This window comes from Heterocephalus glaber, unplaced genomic scaffold, assembly GCF_053883595.1.
Source record: "Heterocephalus glaber isolate CG9 unplaced genomic scaffold, H.glaber_assembly_v1.0 deba00001532, whole genome shotgun sequence".
NCBI lineage: Eukaryota > Metazoa > Chordata > Mammalia > Rodentia > Bathyergidae > Heterocephalus > Heterocephalus glaber.
Genome location: NW_028258330.1, coordinates 9495075 through 9517571, shown reverse-complemented (window position 1 = coordinate 9517571; position 22497 = coordinate 9495075). Strand labels below are relative to the sequence as shown.

The following is a 22497-nucleotide window of genomic DNA, read 5'->3' as shown; positions in this document are numbered from 1 at the left end:
GTAGTAAGAACAAGGGACTGAAAGTGAGGGGTTTACCCCCTTAACCCAGATGGCCATTTTGGCCTCCTGAAAGATCGTGGATTCTGGTCTCAGGTTACCCATCAGCAAGCTGGAAAATCATTTAATTTTCTACAACTATAAACAGAATTGGATAAGAACTAACCACACAAATTCTAAGTTGTATCATTTGTGATTATAAGTGATAACACTGTAAAGCAACGACACTACTGCTAGAATAATGAACGTGAGTGACCAATACGATGTTTTTAGTGGCAAAAATCTAAGTGATCTCTGCTATTACTAAGGATTCAAACTGGAAAATATATTATCCCTTGAACAATGGCAGTAAATCATACTTACCACAGATACCATGTTAACACAGAAAAAGTATTTCTGATGAATGGATTTAATGATAGTAACATAACTGAAAGAGCCATGTAACACTGAAAGGTGAAAAATGCAGGCTAAGAAACAGAATTGTATATCATAAATTCACAATGTTAAAAACTTCCAAACACATATATCCTTAAGTAAAAAAGTCTGTAGGCACCTCTCCTCTTCAAATACATGGAATGGAATTGTATTGCTTTACATCAAGATGTACTGACTAACCAATATGTAATATTCAGGTAGCATGTCAACGTAAACTATTAGAGGATAGCAGCTGAAGAGGGTCTAGGATCTTAGCAGAATTGCACACCACTATGTGGCCTTCCAGAAAATAACCTGCTATATTCTTGCCTCTCATTTCTTAAAATTGAACTAATAAAAAGGCCTAATCCAGTGAGTGGTTACATTCTGAGATAATGGATGGTAAGCACATGGTACTTTTTGATAAACAGATGGCACTCAATACATTTCAAAATTATCAGTGATACCTTCTGTTTCTTTTTTAGTCTTTTTTTCTCTTTTTTCTTCTCTAAAAATTGTTCCCAAGGGGTCAGTTTATCTTTTCCTTCCAATTTGTTTTTTACCATCTCTTCTGCACTTTCTTTAAGGCCTAGGGAAAAAAGAAGATTAGTCTGAAGTGTTTTATCTTTAATCACTTATAAGTTTACAAAAACAAAACAAATGTAATTTATGCATGTTTAATACAATAACAAGATAATATTCAATACTGAACATTTGTATACACCACGATTACAGGGAATCAACATTTATAAAAGCTATTTTTTAAGTAACAAACATTAAATCAAGAAACACACACACACCTTGATACATGGTTAAGGCATGAAAGAAAATCCTCTAGATTCAAACATCACTTCTCTTGTTTTGAGCCTCTAAGAAACATTCTGGAGTGAATAAATCTCAGGATACGACTTCTAATTAATTTAATAAAATTACCTCCACTTGTTTCTGTCACTGAAAAGAAAGCCTGTGTTACCTGGCAACTTCAGGGATTAACAAAAATTAATTGAAACACCCCAGGTGGAAAGAATTCTCACAATCTGTCCTCAAGCATTCTGCGAGACCATATGGTTAGGATCAAAAAGGACCACAAACTTCACATTCTACTTTGTACGTTTTAGTGCTGTTATTTGTCCTTATATTTCATCTATAAAGATCTTGCTCCTATAATAATGTTTTCAGGTATATTGTACATTTCTTCACTCTACAGGTCAAATGAGGATTGTCGATGTACAGTAAGTCCCCGATTTATGAACGAGTTCTGTTTCGGGAGAATGTTCATAAGTCAAATTCATTCATAATCTGACAAAATGAATCTTATACAGTATACCTGTGAAAGTCTGCAACTTGAATGTTCGTAAGCTGGAGACTTACTGTACCTGATAATTGTATAGAAGATAAACAGGAGTTCAAATTTCAGCTACGTAGCTTCCTAGTGGTGTGTTCTTAGGCAAGTTATTCAATGTTCTCAGTGTCTGCTTACTTTGCATCAAAAAACCAGAATTACAGTATCTTTAAGATTGTTTTTAATTTCACAGCATTTAGAATGTTATGTGGGAAAATGACCTGGATTAACCAAGTCTCTCTTAAAAATACCATTTCAAATCATTCCATTTATTATTCTTTAAAAATAGATTGTTATTTAAATATTTGAAGTCCTACCCCATCTGTGCCCAACCATGTTCTCTGAAACACTGAACAAACATACACCTTCACTGTCCAAGGGGACAGCAAAGTGGTTACACTTCCTTTACCTTAGATTAAGGGTCTACAAGAATTGGTCAGCCTTGGGGATTTTTTCATACTGTCTTGCCCCATTCTACTTTGGGCCTCACGTTCCTTAATGAAAAATGAGGCTGGTATGGATGGGAAGTACACAATCCCTTCCATCCACATGCACCTTTCTCCCCCCTCAGAATATCTAGTGACAGTCCAAATACGTAAAAAGCTAACAGCAGTGCTTTTAGGCATTGAGTCCTAAAGAACAGTTTGAAAAATCTGGAATAGATGATCCCTAAGGTCCCTTTCCTTGCCTTTTAAACTAAGACTTAAATCGCCACATTTCTAAGACTTAGAAAAGGTATTACTTTATATATACACTCAAGGTAGGATCTCTTGATTTATTGGATGCCAAATCAGAAATACCAGTTTCAATTAAAAAATGTTTCTTGTGAGAAAAATGTAATTCACTTTACTAAGATTTTTGGGGCTGGGGTTTTAGCTCAGTGGTGCTGCCACCTGCCTTGCAAGCACAAGGTCCTGAGTTTGATCCCCGGTACAAAAAAAAAGATACTAACTTTACTAAAATTTTAAAGAGAAATGTGTACAATACATGTGCAAACCTCTGAATGTTTCAGTAGGTACATACAAATTCAGATTCTCATTTCAGAGGAAGCAGCAAATTCTGATAGAAAAAGTTGACTTCAAATAACAAAATAATTTATATATAATGCCTCTAAATCAGCATATAGTACAACCTCCAATTTAAAATGCACAGATGATATTTAAATAATTATCGTTATGGTATTCTATAATTTCCATATACATTTAGAAAACTTTTATTACCTTAAAATATGAAATTCGATTTTTTTTTGTTTGTTTAATTTTGATCCTTGAAACTGAAAACTCTACTTCTAGCTCAGCACTATGGTATACTGTGTTATCTCCAGTAGGCGAGTAGAGCACTGGTCTGATGTCTCTTAACCTTTTTTAGGGAGCTATAGATACCTTGAGAATTTGACGAAAGCTACGGACTCTGGAACATTGTGTTGAAAAAAATTCCATGCAATGTTCTGAAAGTTTTTGGATACCCAGTAATCATATGTAAGGATTTCAGGACCTCAGGCAAAGAACACTGACAGTGACAGAACAGTCTAGAAGAAAATGACAGTACATCTTGTACAACTTCAGAACTTACCAGCACTGTCATTTATAGATTCAAGGTTTGTTAATTTTAGTTTTGCTGTCACTTTGTAATGGATAATTCTTTGATGTAAAGAGTTACTGTGTGAATTTTAAGAGATCTAATATCTTCAGTGATACCAGTAGCCTCAGTTGTGACAATCAAAATGCCTCCAGGGCTGGGGATTTAGCTTAGTGGCAACCGTGCCTGCCTTGCAAGCACAAGGTCCTGAGTTCAATCCCCAGTACAAAAAAAAAGAAAAAAAAAAGCCTCCAACATCCTCTAGGGAAGCAAAATCACCCCTGCTTGAAAACCACTGTTCTAGACAATGATTAGATGTCATTTTTGAAAAGAGGGGCTATGTAATTATTTGTACTACATAAGCGATGCTTTATTTTATTTGGTGATTGATTACATAATATCCTTCTACTTTGTAAGTTTCATCTGAATATGCCTTTTCTTCTAACTAGACCAAAAGCAACTTACAGCCACCTTCTTTTGTATTCTATATATAGCATAGTACTAGACACATAGTAAGTACTTAATAAACACTTAATTCATCTGTCTTGAAGGAAGGATGCCTATTTCAAGTCAAGCGTTTGATCTTTCATGTTTGGAACATATTCTCTCCAACAGAAGATGAATCAAAACTTTAGGGTCTTTATCCCGAGAGGCTCATCTAGTTTATAAAAAAAAAAAAAAGAGCTACAGTTCTAGAATAATTCATGAAATATTCTTAAAAAATAATTTTTGGGGGTATTTAGTTTGTTTATAACAATAAAGAAACTATCTTAAGTTTAATACACACTAGTTTTTTTTTTGCCTGGCTCTCACTGAATACACCACAATAGGAGAATGACAAACACACTGCAATGAATTACCACACCACCATGATAACTTAAAAATGCTTTGTTCTCATTGTCATCATGAGGTAATTTAAATTTCTTGCCACAGATCACAGTTGTTTATGTTGTAAGTTCTTAAAAATATGCCCATCCCGAAGCCTCTTGGCAAATGCACAAGAACATTCTTCAGAGACAGTTTTAACTTCAAGAGAAGCCACTATGTGATCAAAAAACAACTTATTATAACTGTTATTAGCTCTGCACAATTTTGTCCTAAATTTTCTTAAGTGTATATCCAAGGACTGCTAAATTATTAAGAACATCGATAACCCTACAAATAAAGGATAAAACCAACTGCGAACAAAAGTGACTCGATTATGACAATAATTTCAGCATAATCCATTGAGTTATTTTGGTGGTTTGCATACATATAAAAGTAGTCATAAATATCTTTACAAAATCCACTAACACAAGAGTATACATTCCTCCTGACCATACTCATGAAATATTTGAAAAGTCTTCAAAGGGCAGAACATAAATAATTCATTTAGGTACTATAATTGGCTTTGTTTATAAAAATGAAAAGCAGATTTTAAGATTTCTGATATCGGCTAAAACCAGGACATTATTTAAATGAAGACAAGTTTTACTTTATCTTATTTATGAACACTTATGGCTCAATTTTTAAAAATAGCTGTTATGTTATAAATCAGATGGTGTAACAATTCCAAAAGCTTTTAAAAATGTAACCAACCACCATTACTACCACCAAAACTCCAAACTTGGAATTCATTCTGGGTACAAGGCTTTAGAGAGGAAAATCACCAGACATGTCCTACAGAAAGAACACTGCTATCAAAGGCACCCCTTCAAACTGGCCTGTTATTCCCAATGGTGAGGGGAGACAAGGAAGGACATATTACTCACATAACAAGAGTCAAAGTATACTTGGTTTAGATAGGTGAAAGGGATCTTTGTGCCATTTTTCTTCCATGGTATGGTTAGGTGACTGTGTATACTTGATATTCTTAAAGTATGTCAGATAAACCAAATTATTAATCTTTGTAATGAGGAAGATTTGAAGTATTTTGAACTTGGCTCAGGATTTATTTGAACTTCATAAATCTCTCCTAAATTCTTACAATGCTATGTTCATTTGTCCTCAATTGTCACAGTTTAAAATTTTATATTTGTGTAATTTTAAAAAATTATTATTGGCAATAATTACTAGGTTGAAAGCTCCATGAGGGCAGAGGCCACAGCTCATTTGCCTGTGAAGGCAGCTCTAGTGGTTAGTGGAAGCCGAGGCATACAAAAAACATGTTGTAAATGTCTGTTGAATAAAAGAGGAAATTAGAGCTGGGGATTTGATTTAGCTCAGTGACGCCACACCTACCTCACAGGCTCAAGGTCCTAAGTTTGATCTCCTGTACAGGGGGAAAAAAAAGAAAAAAGAGGAAATCAAAGGGAAAATGAGTCAAATTTGTTCCCAACTGATGGGCTGGGAGCAACACTGCATGAAATTTTAAAGTAGAATAAAAACAAACCTTAGGAGCACAAGTAAATAGCAAAAACAAACAATTAGCTATGGCCAATAAGTGCTCTTTGTTGCATTTAATATTGGTAGAATACTATTACATCTACTACATGGAAACAACATAGGCAGCTAAAATGAGAATAATAAGGATAAATTGGGTGTTGTGAGGCCTGCCTGTGATCCCAGCTATTTGGGAGACTGAGGCAGGAAGATGGCAAGTCCTGAGCTTACATGGGGAACTTAGACCTTGTCTCAAAACATTTTTTTAAAGGGCTGCAGATATAGCTCAGTGGCTGAATACCTGCATAGTATAAGAGAGGCCCTGGGTTCAATCCCCATTATTGCACTTGAAAGAAAAAAGTTAAAGGTAAGATGCTCAGGAATGATTTTTTTTTTTGGTACTGGGGATCGAACTTTGGGACTTTGCACTTGTGAGGCAGGCACTGGAACCACTGAGCTAAATCCCCGGCCCACTCAGGAATGATTTCTTAACCTGTTAATTTTGAATTTGTCAAAACATTCAATGAAATATCACAGAAGACAGTGACATAAAACACTCACTGAATGCATAAATATAAACACTTTGTTGTTGATTGACTGAGAGCCTGTTTCCCTGAATAGAAATGGTTTTATATTTGTATTAAATTTCTGCTTATCTTACTCTACCCTCTTCCAAATCTCCTTTTACTCTCCTTAAAATGATGCTTTCCACTTGCAACTATGTTCAGTTTCCTACATATCAAATAGCCCATGCTTCTTAGAATCAAATCTTCCTAAAAAGCTGATTTCAAATACAAGGCAATATCTGGGCTTCATTTGGGAACTACTGTTTCCTGTATTTGCCTGCAGTTTATTTTGTATGCTTTCTTTGCCTTTCAAGCAGTTTGTAATCACCTGGTAGTACTAATAAGACTATAAGCCTGGTCAAGTGTGATGAGATTGTTCTGCTAATTAATTTATGGTTAAGAGGATGAAGAACTACTTGTTCTATTGTTATTATTGATTTTTTGGTACCGGGAATCGATCTCAGGGCCTCACGCTTGCCAGGCAGGTGCTGCGCCACTGAGCTACATCCCTGGCCCTTCTATTATAATTTTTAAATATGTTTAGAGACAAGGTAGAAAATAAACGAAAATTTTTAAATGATTGGCTAAGATATAAGGAAAAAAATGGAATTTCCAGTCCAGTGGTAATAAGAAGGGTGAAACAGAAATCTAAACTAGCTCAGAAGCAGGGAGTTTTCCTTGGGGACACACAGTAACTCACTACGATATAGTATGGATTTGGGGTTGTTATAGGCAGCTGGCCAAGGAGGCAGGAGACATTTGGAGTCTGTGCATGGTGGGAGGTCCCACTAGAGGTCCCACTTCATAAAGCCAGGATCCTTAAATATGTCCTAGTGGATGTTGCCCCTCCTCCTACAATTGAGAGGGAATACATGGCTGTTTGGGTTTTGGATATGGGCAGAGCAAGGGAAATAAAAATACATTTCTTCCCAAGAGAATATATAACCACAAGTCCACAAATCCATGGGTTTGTGGTTGGAATTCACACTACTTGTGTGGCCCCAAATACTTCAATCTAAAAATTCAGTTTCAATAGGTCTTGGATTAGAAATGCCCTCAAGCACCTGGCAAATACTTTCTAAAACAAGCACTTTTGACCTAGGCCCTGGAGAATTCCCAGAAGAAAAGAAAGATCCAAGACAAAGTGATCAAAATCAAAATTCACTAGAAACTAGAGTAAGCAGAAAATACTACAATGCAGAATCATAAACATTATGAATTTAGAATTAAAGATATGGAATATAAAATTAGCACTTAAAAAGAGGAAATTAAAAGATTATATCATTAAAAAGATGAGACATATTTGAGGGAAAAAAAGCTTCATGAAACAAAAATATAACTGAAATGATAAATGGCCAAGTTAAACAGGATAGTAGAGAGAAAGAATTCAGTAAAAGAACTGAAGAAATTACCTAAGCATGCTAAATAGATTCAAAGATATGGAAAATATGAATTATCAGATACAGAATAAGATAGTACCACACATATCAAACAAAATTTTGAGAAAGAGAAAATAGAAACAATGAAGAAAACATATTTTGAGACGATGTTTGCTAAATTTTCAAAACTGCTAAAAAACACTAATTTCAGGATTCTGGCTATCCAATTAATTCACGTAATATTTAAAGCAAAATAACAAAAACAACACCTTCTCAACAAAACAAAAACAAAGTCCAAATGCATTATACTAAAACTCTGTAACACTAAAAACAGTACATCTTAAAAGCCAAGAATCTAAGATAACATTGCAGAGCAAGGTCACATCTTATGCTCATTTTTTTTTTTTTGGTACTGGGGATCGAACTCAGGTCCTTCTGCTTGCGCAGCAGGCAGCGAAACTACTGAGCTAAATCCCCAGCCCTCTTATGCTCTTAAGTTACCCAGTTTTATGAATGTGGTACTGGTCCAGGAATAGGCAAACAAATTAACCAGTAAAACAGAGAACTAAGAACAGATCCATGCAGTTGTGAAACTTTGATACATGACAGAGGTGACACATCAGATTCCGAAGGGAAGGGAAAGATTATCAATAAACTGAACAGGATAAAACAGATTTTCTATGTGGTACAAGATGGAAATGGATCCCTATCTCATATAATTAACTCTGGATAGATCAAGGATTTAAGTGTCTAAAACCTTAAGTCTTTTACTAGAAAATAATGAGGAACACCACTCTCATTTGTATAAAAAAAGATTTCTTAAATGAAACACAAAAGTACTAACCATAAAAGATAAATTTGACAGCATTAAAATCAATTACTCTGCTGTGAGCTGATGTAAGAAAATAGGGGGAGAATTACAAGCTAGAAGCTAGTTGGTATCTTACAAAACACAAAGGCTTAGTATCAAAGCTAAATAAAGAAGTCCTAAAACCCAACTGAAACAGAAAAACGGTCAAAAGACACTTAAGTATTTCATCATGGAAAAATCATATATAGTTCCACCTCATTAGTGGTAAGAGAAGTACAAATAAAGCACTGCTGTTGGGAATGTAAAGTAATACCACTACACTTTTTAAGTCAAACACTCATATCCTATTACCCAGCAATTATACTCCTAAATGCCCAGTAAAACTTAAAACACAATGAACACATACTAGGAGACAAGTACCAGAATAAATACCCCAAACAAGCAAAGTGTGTATCTAACAGAATGAACATTTAAACTGTGGTACAAATCATATCTGCAGGGGTAGGGGTAGGTGGGTGGGTGCATGGGTGTGCGTGGGTGTGCGTGTGTGTGCGTGTGTGTGTGTGTGTCTTTATTAAGGGTGGGTGGATTAGCTTTCATCAAAATGTATATCTTTGTGAACATAATGGTAAGCACATACAGATTGGGAAAAGCACTGAACTAAGAGGCCAGGCTCCAGATTTAAGTAACAACTTAAGATATATAGCCTGTAAAAATTTTTAATGGGTTAAAAGAGTAAAGGTTTGAATTACAGTTTTCTCTCTTAGCTTTATGATCTTGAGCCAGTCTGTGCTTCAGTTTTCTCTTCTATAAAAGAAGGCATAATCACTTTGAAGAACTTAGTATTATTTATAAAGCGCCTTATACAGTTCCTGATAGATCATAGGCATTCAATAAATACAAGTTTCTCCTTCTTTCTCCAAAGTATATTTTAAAATATAATTTAAATTTTATACTGAAATAATGCATCTAAAAATTACTTAAAAACATTTTAATCGTTCTATGTTTTTATAGAAAGAATGAGCAATGGGAACCAAACATAAAATGTTTTATAACAATCTAAACTGACAATGCTTAAGAAGATTGATTAAGCCGTATAAAGACAGTCTTCCCAAATTATGCAAGCCAATTCTTAGGGAAGCGTATGCCTTCAAAGTACATGCTTCAACTTACATCATTCCAAATGCCAAAGGGACCTCATCCAAGTCAAATTAATGGTACTTATCTCTAGGCATATATAAGATCAGATTTTTAAGTTTATGCCACATAATTTTACAGATAAAAGTTTTCCATGTCACTAGAAGAATAGATTGAACTAAGGCTGTGTCTCTTGAGAGTTCATTTGGACCTCAAAACTGAAAATTATCATTACATTACAGTCAGTGAGCAAATGTCTATAATGGCAGGAAACAACAATGTAGCATATGGTATTACAGCAGGATTAAGTTTTGTGCCAAACCAAAGATCTATCCTTTATGTGGCTTCACAATCTAAACATACTATAGGAACTTGGGCCGGGGATTTAGCTCAGTGGTTCGGCTGCTTGCCTTGCAAGCACAAGGCCCTGAGTTCGATCCCTGGTACCAAAAAAAAAAAAATCACTATAGGAACTAGATTTGGTTTTGTGTATAATTTTATCAGCATTTCTGATACTTCAGAAATTAAAAGTTCCCCAATTAATACTGTAAAGTAATAGAACCCTTTCATAAAAAAATACCTGAAAAGAGATATGAGATGTTCTACTATTTTTTTTTTTTTTGGTACCAGGGATTGAACTTGGGACCTTGTGCTTGTGAGGTAGGCACCAGAACCACTGAGCTAAATCCCTGGCCTGAGATTTACTACTTTAAAAAATTTTATCTCTAAAACTTCGGTAAAATGTTATTATGGTTTCCATAATAACAAAACACAAAGAAACTAAAGCATAATACCAAGAGAGTGATTTTTATTTATTTTATTGTTGGTGTATGTTTGCAACACATAATAATTACATTCATCTTGGGGAATTTCTACATATGACACAGCCAATGTTTAATTCTTTTAAAAAATTTATTATAGTAAAAGACACATTGCAGTTGGTCTCCTTCAAAAATCTAAAAATACTCCACTTCATTTTAAACACTTATCCCATTGTTCTTGCCACTTTCTAAAGCAGTTCTGGAATTCCTCTTTCCTGAATGTCTTTAGTTGTGCTGTTGTGGCTGCCTTCATGTCAATTCAAAATATTTACCTTTCATGATTATTTTGATTTTGGGGAAGAGCCAGTAGTCTTATGGTGCCAGATCTGATGAACTGATAAATGAGGGTACACTAATGTTTTTATGAGTGTACCTTTCTGTTGGATGGTACTCAGCAGTAGCAGTCACTGCTTTTTTGATCACATCTTGCAAATACACTCACTAAAGAGGACTTCAAGAACTGCTGTAGAAAATGGCAAGAACGATGGGATAAATGTGTTCAAAGAGAGGAGTATTCTGAGGGGGACTAATGGCAATGTATCCTTTACTATTAAAAAAAGAAAAAAGTAACCATTCACTTTTTTGGTCACCCACTGTACAAATCTCATCTTGATCATTTTTACCTGACCTTCAAGATCTTTTTGGTTTTTTGAGACTCACTATGTAGTTCAGGCTGGCCATGAACTCACTACATAGCCCAAGCTGGCTTTGAACTTACAGAAATCCTCCTGCCTCAACCTCCTGAGTGCTGAGATTACAGGCGTGCAGTACCACACTCAGCTTCCAAGACTGATTTTTAATTTACCAATCAGAAATACAATGCAATGTGAAACAGACATTATGAGTATAAAGGTAATCTAGAAACACATAAAACAAAATAAGTGAAATTTGAAAAGCAAAATGTAAAACTGGAATATAATAAACTATGCGCATTTGTAGATGATAACATGTAAAAATGAGTATGTTAAAGTAGTAAACTTATGAGTTATAGGATTCTTCAATTTTAGAAAAAAAGGAGCGTGATAATGCAATAGTTGAAAAGTAGTTTAAGTGAATTCTGTCAAAATAACATATGGAACATGTATGAAGAAAGATGGCAGTCTGCTGGTCAGGCAGTCAGCATATAGACAGAATGATGTTGGACACCACAAGTAGAATAGGTAAAAGTTTTGCTTTAAAGACCAGAGAATTTACAACTTCAAACAGATCAGCTGTTGGCTGTGGGGGAGGAATACATACAGCAAATTCTTTTTCGTTGAACTGACTTCCAGCAGACGGCAACTCTACAGCAAAGTTAAAATAACCAAAACAAAACACTATATAATCTGAAAATAGTGACTAAAGCACTGGTGTGAGACATGAGCAGAGAAGGCAGAACTGCATTAAAGAAGTCATTCTAGATACTTGCAACGAGAGGGCCTTATTTAAATGGGATTCTATGAAGGTTAAAAAAGAGACTGATTAATCTAAAACTCCCTTAAGGTCTGGGAATTTTAGCGTGTTCTGAAGCAGTATAAAACTATCTTTAGTTTTTGCTTAAAGTTTTAAAAAGTTTCTTGGAAAATCTTTTTTTTTAAAAAATTCTTTTTTTTTCTTTCTGGTATTGGGGATCGAATTTTGGACCTTGCACTTGTGAGGCAGGCGGCAGAACCACTGAGCTAAATCCCTGGCCCAAAAAATTCTTAATATTAAAAGAGAAGGTAATCTTTAAATATTTTAGGAGACATTGCGAAATTTACTAGCAACTCTCTGGAGGAAATGTGCTAGCAACATTTTTTGATAACCCTAGCTGCTTCTCATTTTTTAAATTATACATTCCACATGATTCAAATGTTTCTGCACAGTATGAAGTTTCAGCTTATTACCTTACAAAGCCTTTACAATGAACCTGTTAAATGGATGATTCATGGAAGAACCACACACTTAAGTTTTAAAACTGTAGTCACTAGCTGGGTGCAGTAGTGCATGCTACAATACCAGCACTCAGGAGGCTGAGGCAGGAGGATTGCTGTGAATTTGAGGCCAGTCTGGGGTACACAGCGAGGTCAAGAGGTCAAGGACAGTCTGAACTACACAGCGAGACTTTGTCTAAAAAAAAAAATCTAGTCATTTAATAGCTGCGTGTCTTTGTACAAGTTATAATAATGTACTGGGGTGACCTAGTATCCTCCCTATCAGCAAACAGGAGACAAACCGTAAATTTTTTGAGCTTATTTTTAAGTTCAGATTTTCCATTTAATGCCCTCCTTTAAACTCAACTCAAAATTTAAACAACTGGTTATTTTAAAAGTTCTGACCAAAAAATATTTTCGTGAATATATTTTAAATAATGAATACATTGGCAATAAATGAAAACAAGAGATATAGTCAAAAGTAAATAGTAAACAGGTTTTAAGATGTCTGAAAATTAAAATGTTTGGAGCGGGCTTGCTTACCAAAATGAATGCAAAACTGATTAAAAAACATTTTTTCTAAAAAAAAGGAATGAATACACAATAGCCATATAATCATGTCCCTCGTGTCTGTGTATTTAAGCTTTTCAGTGAAAGAATTGACAGAGGAATAGAAATGAAATAAAGGAGGGGAAAAAAAGAACAAAGACTAAAGAGCAGATGCCAGAATAAAATGGATTGCAACTGTAAAGAGTCAAGGAAAGAGAAAGCAGAGCAACAGAGGGAAGTCAAGAAGGGACTCAGTTTGCTGGGTGAGACATGAGTCCCTTTCTTCCCCTTTAGGTTCTATGCCTCCTGGCCTCCAGGCATCCTAGAACTTGGTAATCTTGACAAGATCTCTCTCATGATATTTACAGCCTCACTACTATTATAGCTCCAAGACTATTAGAATTAATCTTATCTGCCCTTTATTCATATTTAAATCTGTCACCACAAGAAGTCCCCAACTTACAAATCATTTCTCTTCCCAAGTCCCATTCTTTCTCAATGACTGAACCCCTTTCTACTCATGAGCAGTCATAAATAGCCATTAGCAAAAACCCCTTTATCGTTTACTTAGTAATTTGAGCCTCACCCAAACTGGTTCTCCCTTGAGGACACTGCCTCCCTTGTAGGAAGTAAACTGTTCTCTACCATAGTCTAGCCTTCTTGGTACTCACTGCCAGTTCCAGTCCCACAGCTGGCCCTCTTCAAAGCCCTTAACTTTTACTTTTTGGTGGTACTGGGTATGGTACCCAGGGCCTTGGGTATGTGAGGCAAGTACTCTACTACTGAGCTACATCTGCAGATTAGGCCCTTAACTTTGACTATGATGTTGTTATGGCAGGTATCTATAGTATTCCCCTCATTTCTTGAAGAATTCAGCTCCTTGCTCACTACTATTCTCTCCAATATATCTGTCATTACGCTTAGTAATTTCAGTATCTACACTGATGGCATTTCGAACACTTTAGGCCTCAGTTCACTGACTACTTCTCTTGTTAAGTCTCTACGCTCCACTCCACACTATCTCAGAAACTCAGCTGCAGGACTGTGCCATTAACAAAAATTGAAAATTCACTACAATCTTAACTTCAAGCATAATACTCTTAACTACCACCCAATTTTTTCATTTTACTAACACCCCAATACTAACACTCACACTTCTTATAAATAAAGAATCCATAATTCTTACCTTTTATTTCATCTTCCTTTACCTTCCATGTACCCTCGTTTCCCTAACTCAACACAGACATGGTCTATCATTATAATCACCACTTGCATTTATCTTTCAGTCTATTCAATTCTCCCTTTTCTTGCATATATATATATATCTATATATACATATCTCCTATAATACACAATACACATACCCATATATATGGAGGATTCTTATCAAGAACTTTTACATGAATTATAAAGAAAAACCAATAGCAGATTGTGGGATTCTATTAGTTAATTATTGTGTACACTTTAAAAATTACTAGATTTTGGATCAGGTAAGAACTACAAAGACGACTATGAGTAAGAAATTTGATTATTAATACTAAATTTCCTTAGCGTGATAATGGCATTGTGCACTTACTATGAAAGAATGTCTTTCCTTTTGGAATTTACTCTCAGAAGTGGTTTTTTAGGGATGAACTGTGATGAAGCTGGCAACATTCTAATAGTCAAGTATTTTAGAACAAGGAGTTGCCTGTACGTGCTGTCTTCCATTCCCTGGACTAGTCACTGTCACCCCTCATATCACCAAAACTATTCAATATTACCAATGATCTCTACCTAGCTAAATCCAATGGGCCTTCTAGTTTGTATTTTTAATTTTCACCTTCTTTTCCACTGGATATCCCACAACCTTGAATTTCTTCCTGCTTCTCTAGTAGCTTTTTCTTAGCTGCTTTGGGCAGTCCTTTCTCTGTCTTTAATAAATCTTGGAGGGCTCTGATGATCAGTTTTTGAACCTTTTTCTTTTCTATCTATATTCACTGACTTCTTGGCATTTGGTTTGTAATAGGCATCTTAAAGTCAACATATGAAAAAAAGAAAATTGTTGATATTTTCTTGCAAATCTGTTCTACCCATTTTATTATTTCAGGATTACTGTAACCACCTCTTGATTAATTTCTCCCATTTTATCTCTTTCCCACTTTAATCTATAATCAGAGCAGTCAGAATGATACTGTTAAAAATAAAAATCAGATCTTAAGCTCCTAGCTCAAAACTCTCCAATGGCTTCTTCTAGAAGTTGATGTCCATGGCCTACAAGACCTTCATAATAGGCTCAAGTTTCCCTGTTGACCTCATCTATTTTTCTTTCAGTCTCTCCATTCCAGCAATGCTTTCTTTGTTATTCTTCAAACACAATAAAAAAATTATAGCATCAAGGCCACTCATTCCCTATCTTTTCTGCTTGCAAGGCCCAGCTCACTCTCTGACCTCTGCTCACATATTTTTCTTACTTGTTTATCATCTGTTTCCTCATCACCAGAATATTTAGAATATAAGATCTCTTAGGTCAGAGATTATATTTTGTCACATGGTGTTTAGAATAAATCCTGGTATATAGTAGGTGTTCAGTAAGTATTTGATGGGATAATAAAGGAAAAGTTGGGGGTACTGAGGATGTCTATTTTTTCTTGTGGTACTGGGGATTGAACCCAGGGTCTTCACACTGAGCTACATGCTCAGACCTTTTGAAAATTTTTAAAAAATTTTAGAGACAGAGTTTCACTAAGTTGCTAAGTTGCCCAGGCTGGGCTTGAATTTGTGATCCTTTCACCTCAGCCTTCCAGAGTGTTGGGATTAAAGGAGTATGCCATCATACCTAGCACCAAACATCCTTTTCAGTAGTGCCTACTAAACAAGAGACAGCTAAGAGAAAGAGGACATTTATTATATATAATCTCTCTGGAGACCGGTAAGATGGCATCATTCATGTTCTGGATGGAATTGCAGATACTATTTATATTCAGCTTGCATCATCTATTACAAAAAGGTAACAGAACTATTAATATAGAAAATATGAGCTAAAACTGATATACTTGTACACTTCATTTATATCTGTTAAAAATTCCCTAATGAGGCACATCCATTGATGAAAATTTCATTTTATTTATTTATTTATTTATTTATTTATTTATTTATTTATTGGTACCGGGGATTGAACTCAGGACCTTACACTTGTGAGGCACGTGTGGTGCCACTGAGCTAAATGCCTGGCTCTGATGAAAATTTTATATGCATCACCTTATCTACTAATCAGAGTGAGGTAGGCAACGAACCTTAGCAAAATTTTGTGATACTAGATATCTCACGTACATCCAAAGAATGAATTATAACTTTCTTTAAAAACCCCCAAAACAACACTTTCACTGGTTTACTTATGGATTTTTTTGAGACAGAGTCGCTGCATAGTTCAGGCTGGCCTTGAACTCACTATGTACCCCAGGCTGGCCTTGAACTTGTAGTGAACCTTTTGCCTCAACCTCCCAAGTGCTGGGATTACAGGGGTGTACCACCATGCCCAGTATTTTTACTGATTTATAATCCCAATTAATAAAGCTGCATTATGACATCTAGACAGGAACAAAATATCAATAGGAAGAGTAGTTCATTTCAGCTGTTACACTCATAAACCTGTCATCTAAGTCCCTTATTACTTTACAATTAAGGGATTAAACTACATGTTACTATACGGTTTAATTCAATGTAAAAAGGAAGTTTAACTAGTGCAAACTAAAAGTCCTTTTAAAACTCAAACCAAACTATATTCAACAAGTGTTAGTGATTAAGAGCAGTTATTTTTCTAAAGAGCTTAATGCTTTGGATATTCAGGCCACAGAAAAACCAATAAATTATATAATCTCACAGTGACCCTCACTGGTTTACTGAAGTACAATATCATAAAAATCCAAAGGTTCAATCACTATTACTGAAAACATGTTTTTAAAGACACAAACCCACCAAGATATACACATGACTTAGTACTTTATAAAGTACTTTTATAAACAGCTCAAATTCAGCAAGAAAAGAATTATTATTCTCTCTTTCCAAAAGAGTACACTGATGTTCAGAAAGATTAGCTCAAAAACCTTACAATGTATGTAGAGTATCTAAAAAAGACCCTTTACCTTTTCACATTTACATGTACACATGTGCATATACATATAATATAGGTAACGACACCCCACTGGGCCCTTCAAAAATATCATAGTGTAGGACTTTTTTTTTTTAGTTTAGGACTTTTAAAACATTTTAAATTGAACTGCTCAATTGTCTATTTCAGAAAGCCAATTTTCCTCCATTCAACAAAAAGTAAAAAATACATATCCAACAGTGATAATTTCATGAAATTGGCACTCAAACTGATGCTGAAGGCATTATAAGCTAGTGTAGTATTTTTGGAAAAAAAAATTTGGTCATAACCTCAAGACACAAAAAGTATTCATGTCTTTTCCTAGTTTTTCTATTTCTGGGAAGTTATCCTATAGAAATAATTCAAGTTATGAAAAAAGCTACAGATTATTTATAATATCTTAGATATTTGGCATCTGAGACTTAATATTTGAGGTTTTAACATTGGTAGTTTTAACAGTTTGTAAGAGAACCACAGGTTGATCCACAGCATATGTAAAGTTGCTGTGTGAGGGAGGAAGTCACGTTAACTACATTAGCCTGACTGCCAGCATCTGCTTCTCACTATGGCCTAGTTGGTTCCTACTAGTCTTCACATCCATAAAAGTATTTCTAAAGTGGGGAAAATGGAAAAACATCTGTGTTAAAAAGTTTTTAAACTTAAAAAGTCCTAAAAATCCAGCCAGTTTGGTGATAAAAAGTAAAGAGATCTAAGAAATGACTGATATATGTGGGATTGGAATCTGTTGTATCTCTTTGAAATGCCATAGGTCTATTATAGTAAAAGATTAGAAATATGGATAAATATTTGACAACATAAAAATGGTAAATTAAACTGTAATCCACCTAAGCAGTGGTTAAATAAAGGTACTAAAATTATAGATAATTTTTCATTTAGAATTTTCAAAATACATTATATTAACATTATATCCACAAATAAAAAATTCAAGGTAAAAATGTACTGCTAAATAGAAGTGTACTTCACTTTAGAGGTCAGCAGTACTGATAGCAAGAATACTGTAAGAAAAGAAAATCAGACATCAAAATTCCTCATTAACACAGGGACAAAAATTTATTATCTATGAATTCTGCAGCCACAGATTCAACTAACTGTGGATTAAAGAAAATTTAAAAAAAACAAACAAACTGTGTCTGTACTAAGCATGTGAAGACTTTGTTTCTTGTCATTATTCCCTAAAAACTATAGTACAACAACATTTTTACATAAAATTTACAATTGTATTAGGTATCATAAGCAATCTAGAAACAATTTAAAGAATACAAGAGGATGCATACATGTTATATGCAAGTATTAGGCCACTTTATATAAAAGACTTGAGCATGTTTAGATTTTTGCTGTTTGTGGGGAGTTCTGAACCAATACCCCAAGGATACTCAGGGAAAACTGTATGTAAACAGCAGTAATCTTGAAAGAACAGTATTGGTTGCAAAACTACATGCTAATTTGCCTAGGACTGTTGAACAAAACCATGTGTATGCTATAGAACAATCCTTGTTTATCCCAGCTTTTATCTTTGTTTAGTTCTGACATTGTTTTAATTAGCATTGTACTAGTACTATAAGTACTCTACTATGCCATATTTCTTTGACGGCAAAAGTGAGATGGGAATGGAAGACCAGGTAATACATATTTTGTGTTTAGTGAAATCTTACAAATTAAAGACTAAGAGGGATTATGAAAGATCACTGGAGAATTACGTATTTTGAAAAGCAGCATAATTTTAGAACAATGGTGCCTCAATTCAAGTTGCTATATTCTGAGAATATAGAAATCAAACCTAGCAAAGATCTACTTTCACAGAAATAATTTGTAGGTAGTAAGTCAAAGAAACTAAGAGTAAACTGGCAAGAATCTACATGCTAGTCCCAAAGTGAGTTAATTTCCTTACCAAATTCCTTCTGCAAGATGGGATTTTTAAAACATATTTCCAAAGAAGAGTAAGCTTCTTTACCTTCACATCTAAAACACATTCAACAACCCCAAATGAAGAAAAACAAGAAATCATTTAGATAGTACCTAATTCGTACCTGGAACCCACTTAATTTCCATTTCCATATCATTTTCTTTGCCTTTCTTTTCTTTTTCTTGAATAACCTGCAAGAGCTGCCTGTATTTAGCAATTTGTTCTTCATCATCCTTCTGACTTTTCTTTGCTTTCCCATCATCTTCTCCACTGACTTCATCATTATCTTAAAAAAAAAATTTCATTTAATACACAGAAAAAAAATCATTTCTATTTTCAGTATTTAGATCACAACTCCAACAGCCTTGTAAAAAAATTGACATACTACAACCAGGATATCAAAATTAGGCTTAAACTTCTGAATATTACATGAATAAAATGAAAGATCCAGGCACTGAATATAATAAAATCAGTTGTAATGTAAGCACTGTCATAATAGCTTATTTGGAAATTGCCTTTTTTATTGAATTAAATCATTACTTCAAAATAATTTTCCAGTTACATAACATACTTGGACTTCTCTTCCCTACAAGCTGCAAGACAATAAAAATGGCATTTTGGCTTTCTTTTTGTCCTTTGCTGTTCAGCATAGTAGCTTTAAAAATGTTCTGTTCAATGAAAGGAGTCTAAATATTATTGCAGAGAATTTTGTACATAGACTTAGCTTTTCAGAAAGAAGAGATAAGTAAGTTGCTTATACTATAACTCTAGATTCTAAGTTCTTTTTCATTTCACTGTGAATAAGCATTTTTAAGGATCTTGGTAATATAAATGGTAAAAAATCAGCAATGAATTCAATTAATTTTACTGTGTGGAAAAATATTTGTACCTCCATTTCATAGTTTTAGAAAAAATAATTAGAATACAAAGCAACAGCATAAAATTCACAGACAACACATATCAAAGAAAACTAATATATCAAATTTGTTTGTTCTACATTTCCATTATAAGTCTCCAAGTCAAAGCTATAAATTAGGAACTGGGTTTTAATGTAAAACATGCAGACTTACTGAATTGGCTTAAAGTCTCTAGTAGAGGAAAATTTAGAAGCAGAATAACAAAATCCTTCTCTTCTATAACCTGTGGCTAACTTAGTTGGTCACCCAAAATACCTTACATTACTAAGCAAGTATCTGTGAAACATCAAAGTTAACACATTGTTCTGACATTTACAAAAAGGTGATACGGAAAGAAATAGGTTAAGTAAAAAAAAAATTTTTCTCTAAATGAATAAAAAGTGGTTGAGGACATTCTTTCCATCTTCTCACACTTTTACATTTTAACTCAAACAGCTGAAGTTCATTTTTTTCCTGTTTGTGCTTTGTGCCACAATAATAATGTTGGATAGAATTCTGTCATGTATCCTGTAATTCAATGGATACAAAAACATCAGGAAAACATTAACAAAATGGCAATGTATTTCTTTCTATTAAAAGCTTACTTCTGAAAACATAATTAGAAGCAAGTTCTTTCCAGGTTGAAATTTTAGTGGTAAGTCTCTGATGGCTTAAATTGATTTTTTCCAGTACTAAAATTTTACTTTCTGAAGCTCTAAAATGTGGGCTAACTCATGTAGGCCTGTTGTTTTTCCCAATTCAAGGACAGTATGAAAGCCTTAATACTAATTAAGAGATTTTTAAAAATCTATTCTGATAAACAGTAACTGTGAATATAGTAAATCTAAAGCATTCAAATATACTAATATATCTATCATAGCTACTAAATTTGAAGAATTCTAACAGTAAACTATTCTCAAATAATAATCCAGAATATCTAGTAACTCCAAAGCATTCAAATATACTAATGTATCTATCATGGGTAACAAATTACAGATTAAAATAATTTTGCAATCAGAACCAGTACCGAGAATAAACAAATGGGATCATATCAAATAAAACAGATTCTGCATAGCAAAAGAAACAACCACCAGAGTACAGAAACAACCTACAGAATGGGAAAAATATCTTTGCTAGCTATTCCTCAGAAAGAGGATTAATATCTAGAATAAAGAACTCAAAAGAATTAGACTCCAAAAATAAAAGACCCAATCAAAAAATAGGTAAATGAAATGAACAGACATGTCTCACAGGGGCAAACAAAAAAATGTTCAACATCACTAGTTACTAGAGAAATGCAAATTGAAACACTGAAATTCCATCCTACCCCAGAAAGAATGGCTATCATCAAGAAATCAAATAATGGGGCCGGGGATTTAGCTCAGTGGTTTCACTGCCCGCTATGCAAGCCCAAGGACTCGAGTTCGATCCCCGGTACAAAAAAAAAAAAAAAAAAAAAAAAATCAAATAATAACAAATGCTGGCAAGGCTGCAAGGAAAAAGGAACCCTTCTACTTTAGTGGGAATATAAACTAAACTATTACAACCACTATGGAAACCAGTATGGAGAATTCTCAGTAAATTAAAAGTAGAAATTCTCTTAGTTCCAGCTGTTCCCCTTCTAGGTATCTTCCCAAAAGAGTTAAAGATATATTACAGTGATGCATACCCATGTTTACAGCAGCACAATTCATAATAGTTAAATCTTGGAACCAGCCTGTATGTCTACCAATATGGACAAAGATGAATGGATAAAGAAACTGTGGTAAGTAAACATAATGGAGTACTACTCTACCATAAAGGAGAATAAACTTGAGTCATGTGTAGGAAAACAGATACATCTTGAAACCACAATGTTAAATGAAATAATTCAGCTAAGCTTAAATATTGCCTGGTTCTCTTCTGACTGAGCTATCCAGGGTCCTGTTGCATGGTTCTCTTATATGAGAAACTCAAAATATAAATGAAGAGCAACATAAAAGTTAGATAATAGGAAGGAGATAGATGTCTCTCAAATAGGAAGGGAATCAAGAGATACAGGGAGGGGTAAGAAATGGAAGGGAAAGGGGATTAAAAAAAATTAAGATGTGCCATATATACATACCAACTTTCCACAAGAAATGTAATCATGTATTGTAAACATATACTAACAAAAATATTAAAAATTCGAAAAAAATATAAGATGCTGTATAAAAAAGGGGGCTAGGGATATAAAAAAAGTAACTTTGCAATCAATTAGGATACTGAAGAAAAAAGCATGCTTTTTTAAAAAGACAATATATTGTGAACAAAAGCATTAATCTTTAAAGTTTCAAAGTAAAAATATATGAGGCAGTATGATAAATACTTTACGTACATCATTCCAATCTTTCCAATGATGGATTAGGTACTTTCATAGTTACAGAAAGAAAGGAACAGGGCACACCAATAATTAATGTGTTATTTCACTGCGTGGTTCAGCTAAGATCTGAAAGGAGCAGAGTTCAAAATCTTAGTAAGAGTGTACTGACAAATTACAGGTTATTTATACTACTGGATATCCTAATGCCAATAATGTTATTTTAAATTTTAGTTCAGTTTTCTCAAGCCAAAGAATCATATTTGAAAAATGTGGGCCCAATTTTTACAAGTGTAAATGAAATATTATCTTCTTCCTATTACTTTAGAGCTGATAGTGAAGAAAAACTACCCAGAATTTTCA

At 34.1% G+C, this 22497-nt stretch overlaps 1 protein-coding gene across 4 annotated transcripts in view; it reads right to left on the bottom strand.

Moving 5' to 3' along the window:
• Esf1 (ESF1 nucleolar pre-rRNA processing protein) overlaps positions 1–22497 on the bottom strand; it is a 70139-nt gene that overhangs the window by 22872 nt on the left and 24770 nt on the right. For all 4 annotated transcript variants that reach the window (XM_021255084.2, XM_004840833.4, XM_013070734.3 and 1 more), the window contains exons 9-10: positions 19025–19186; positions 879–1000 (exon numbers count right to left, since the gene is read on the bottom strand). In XM_021255084.2, coding sequence (XP_021110743.1) covers positions 879–1000; positions 19025–19186 — 284 coding nt within the window. The remainder of the gene's footprint in view (positions 1–878; positions 1001–19024; positions 19187–22497) is intronic.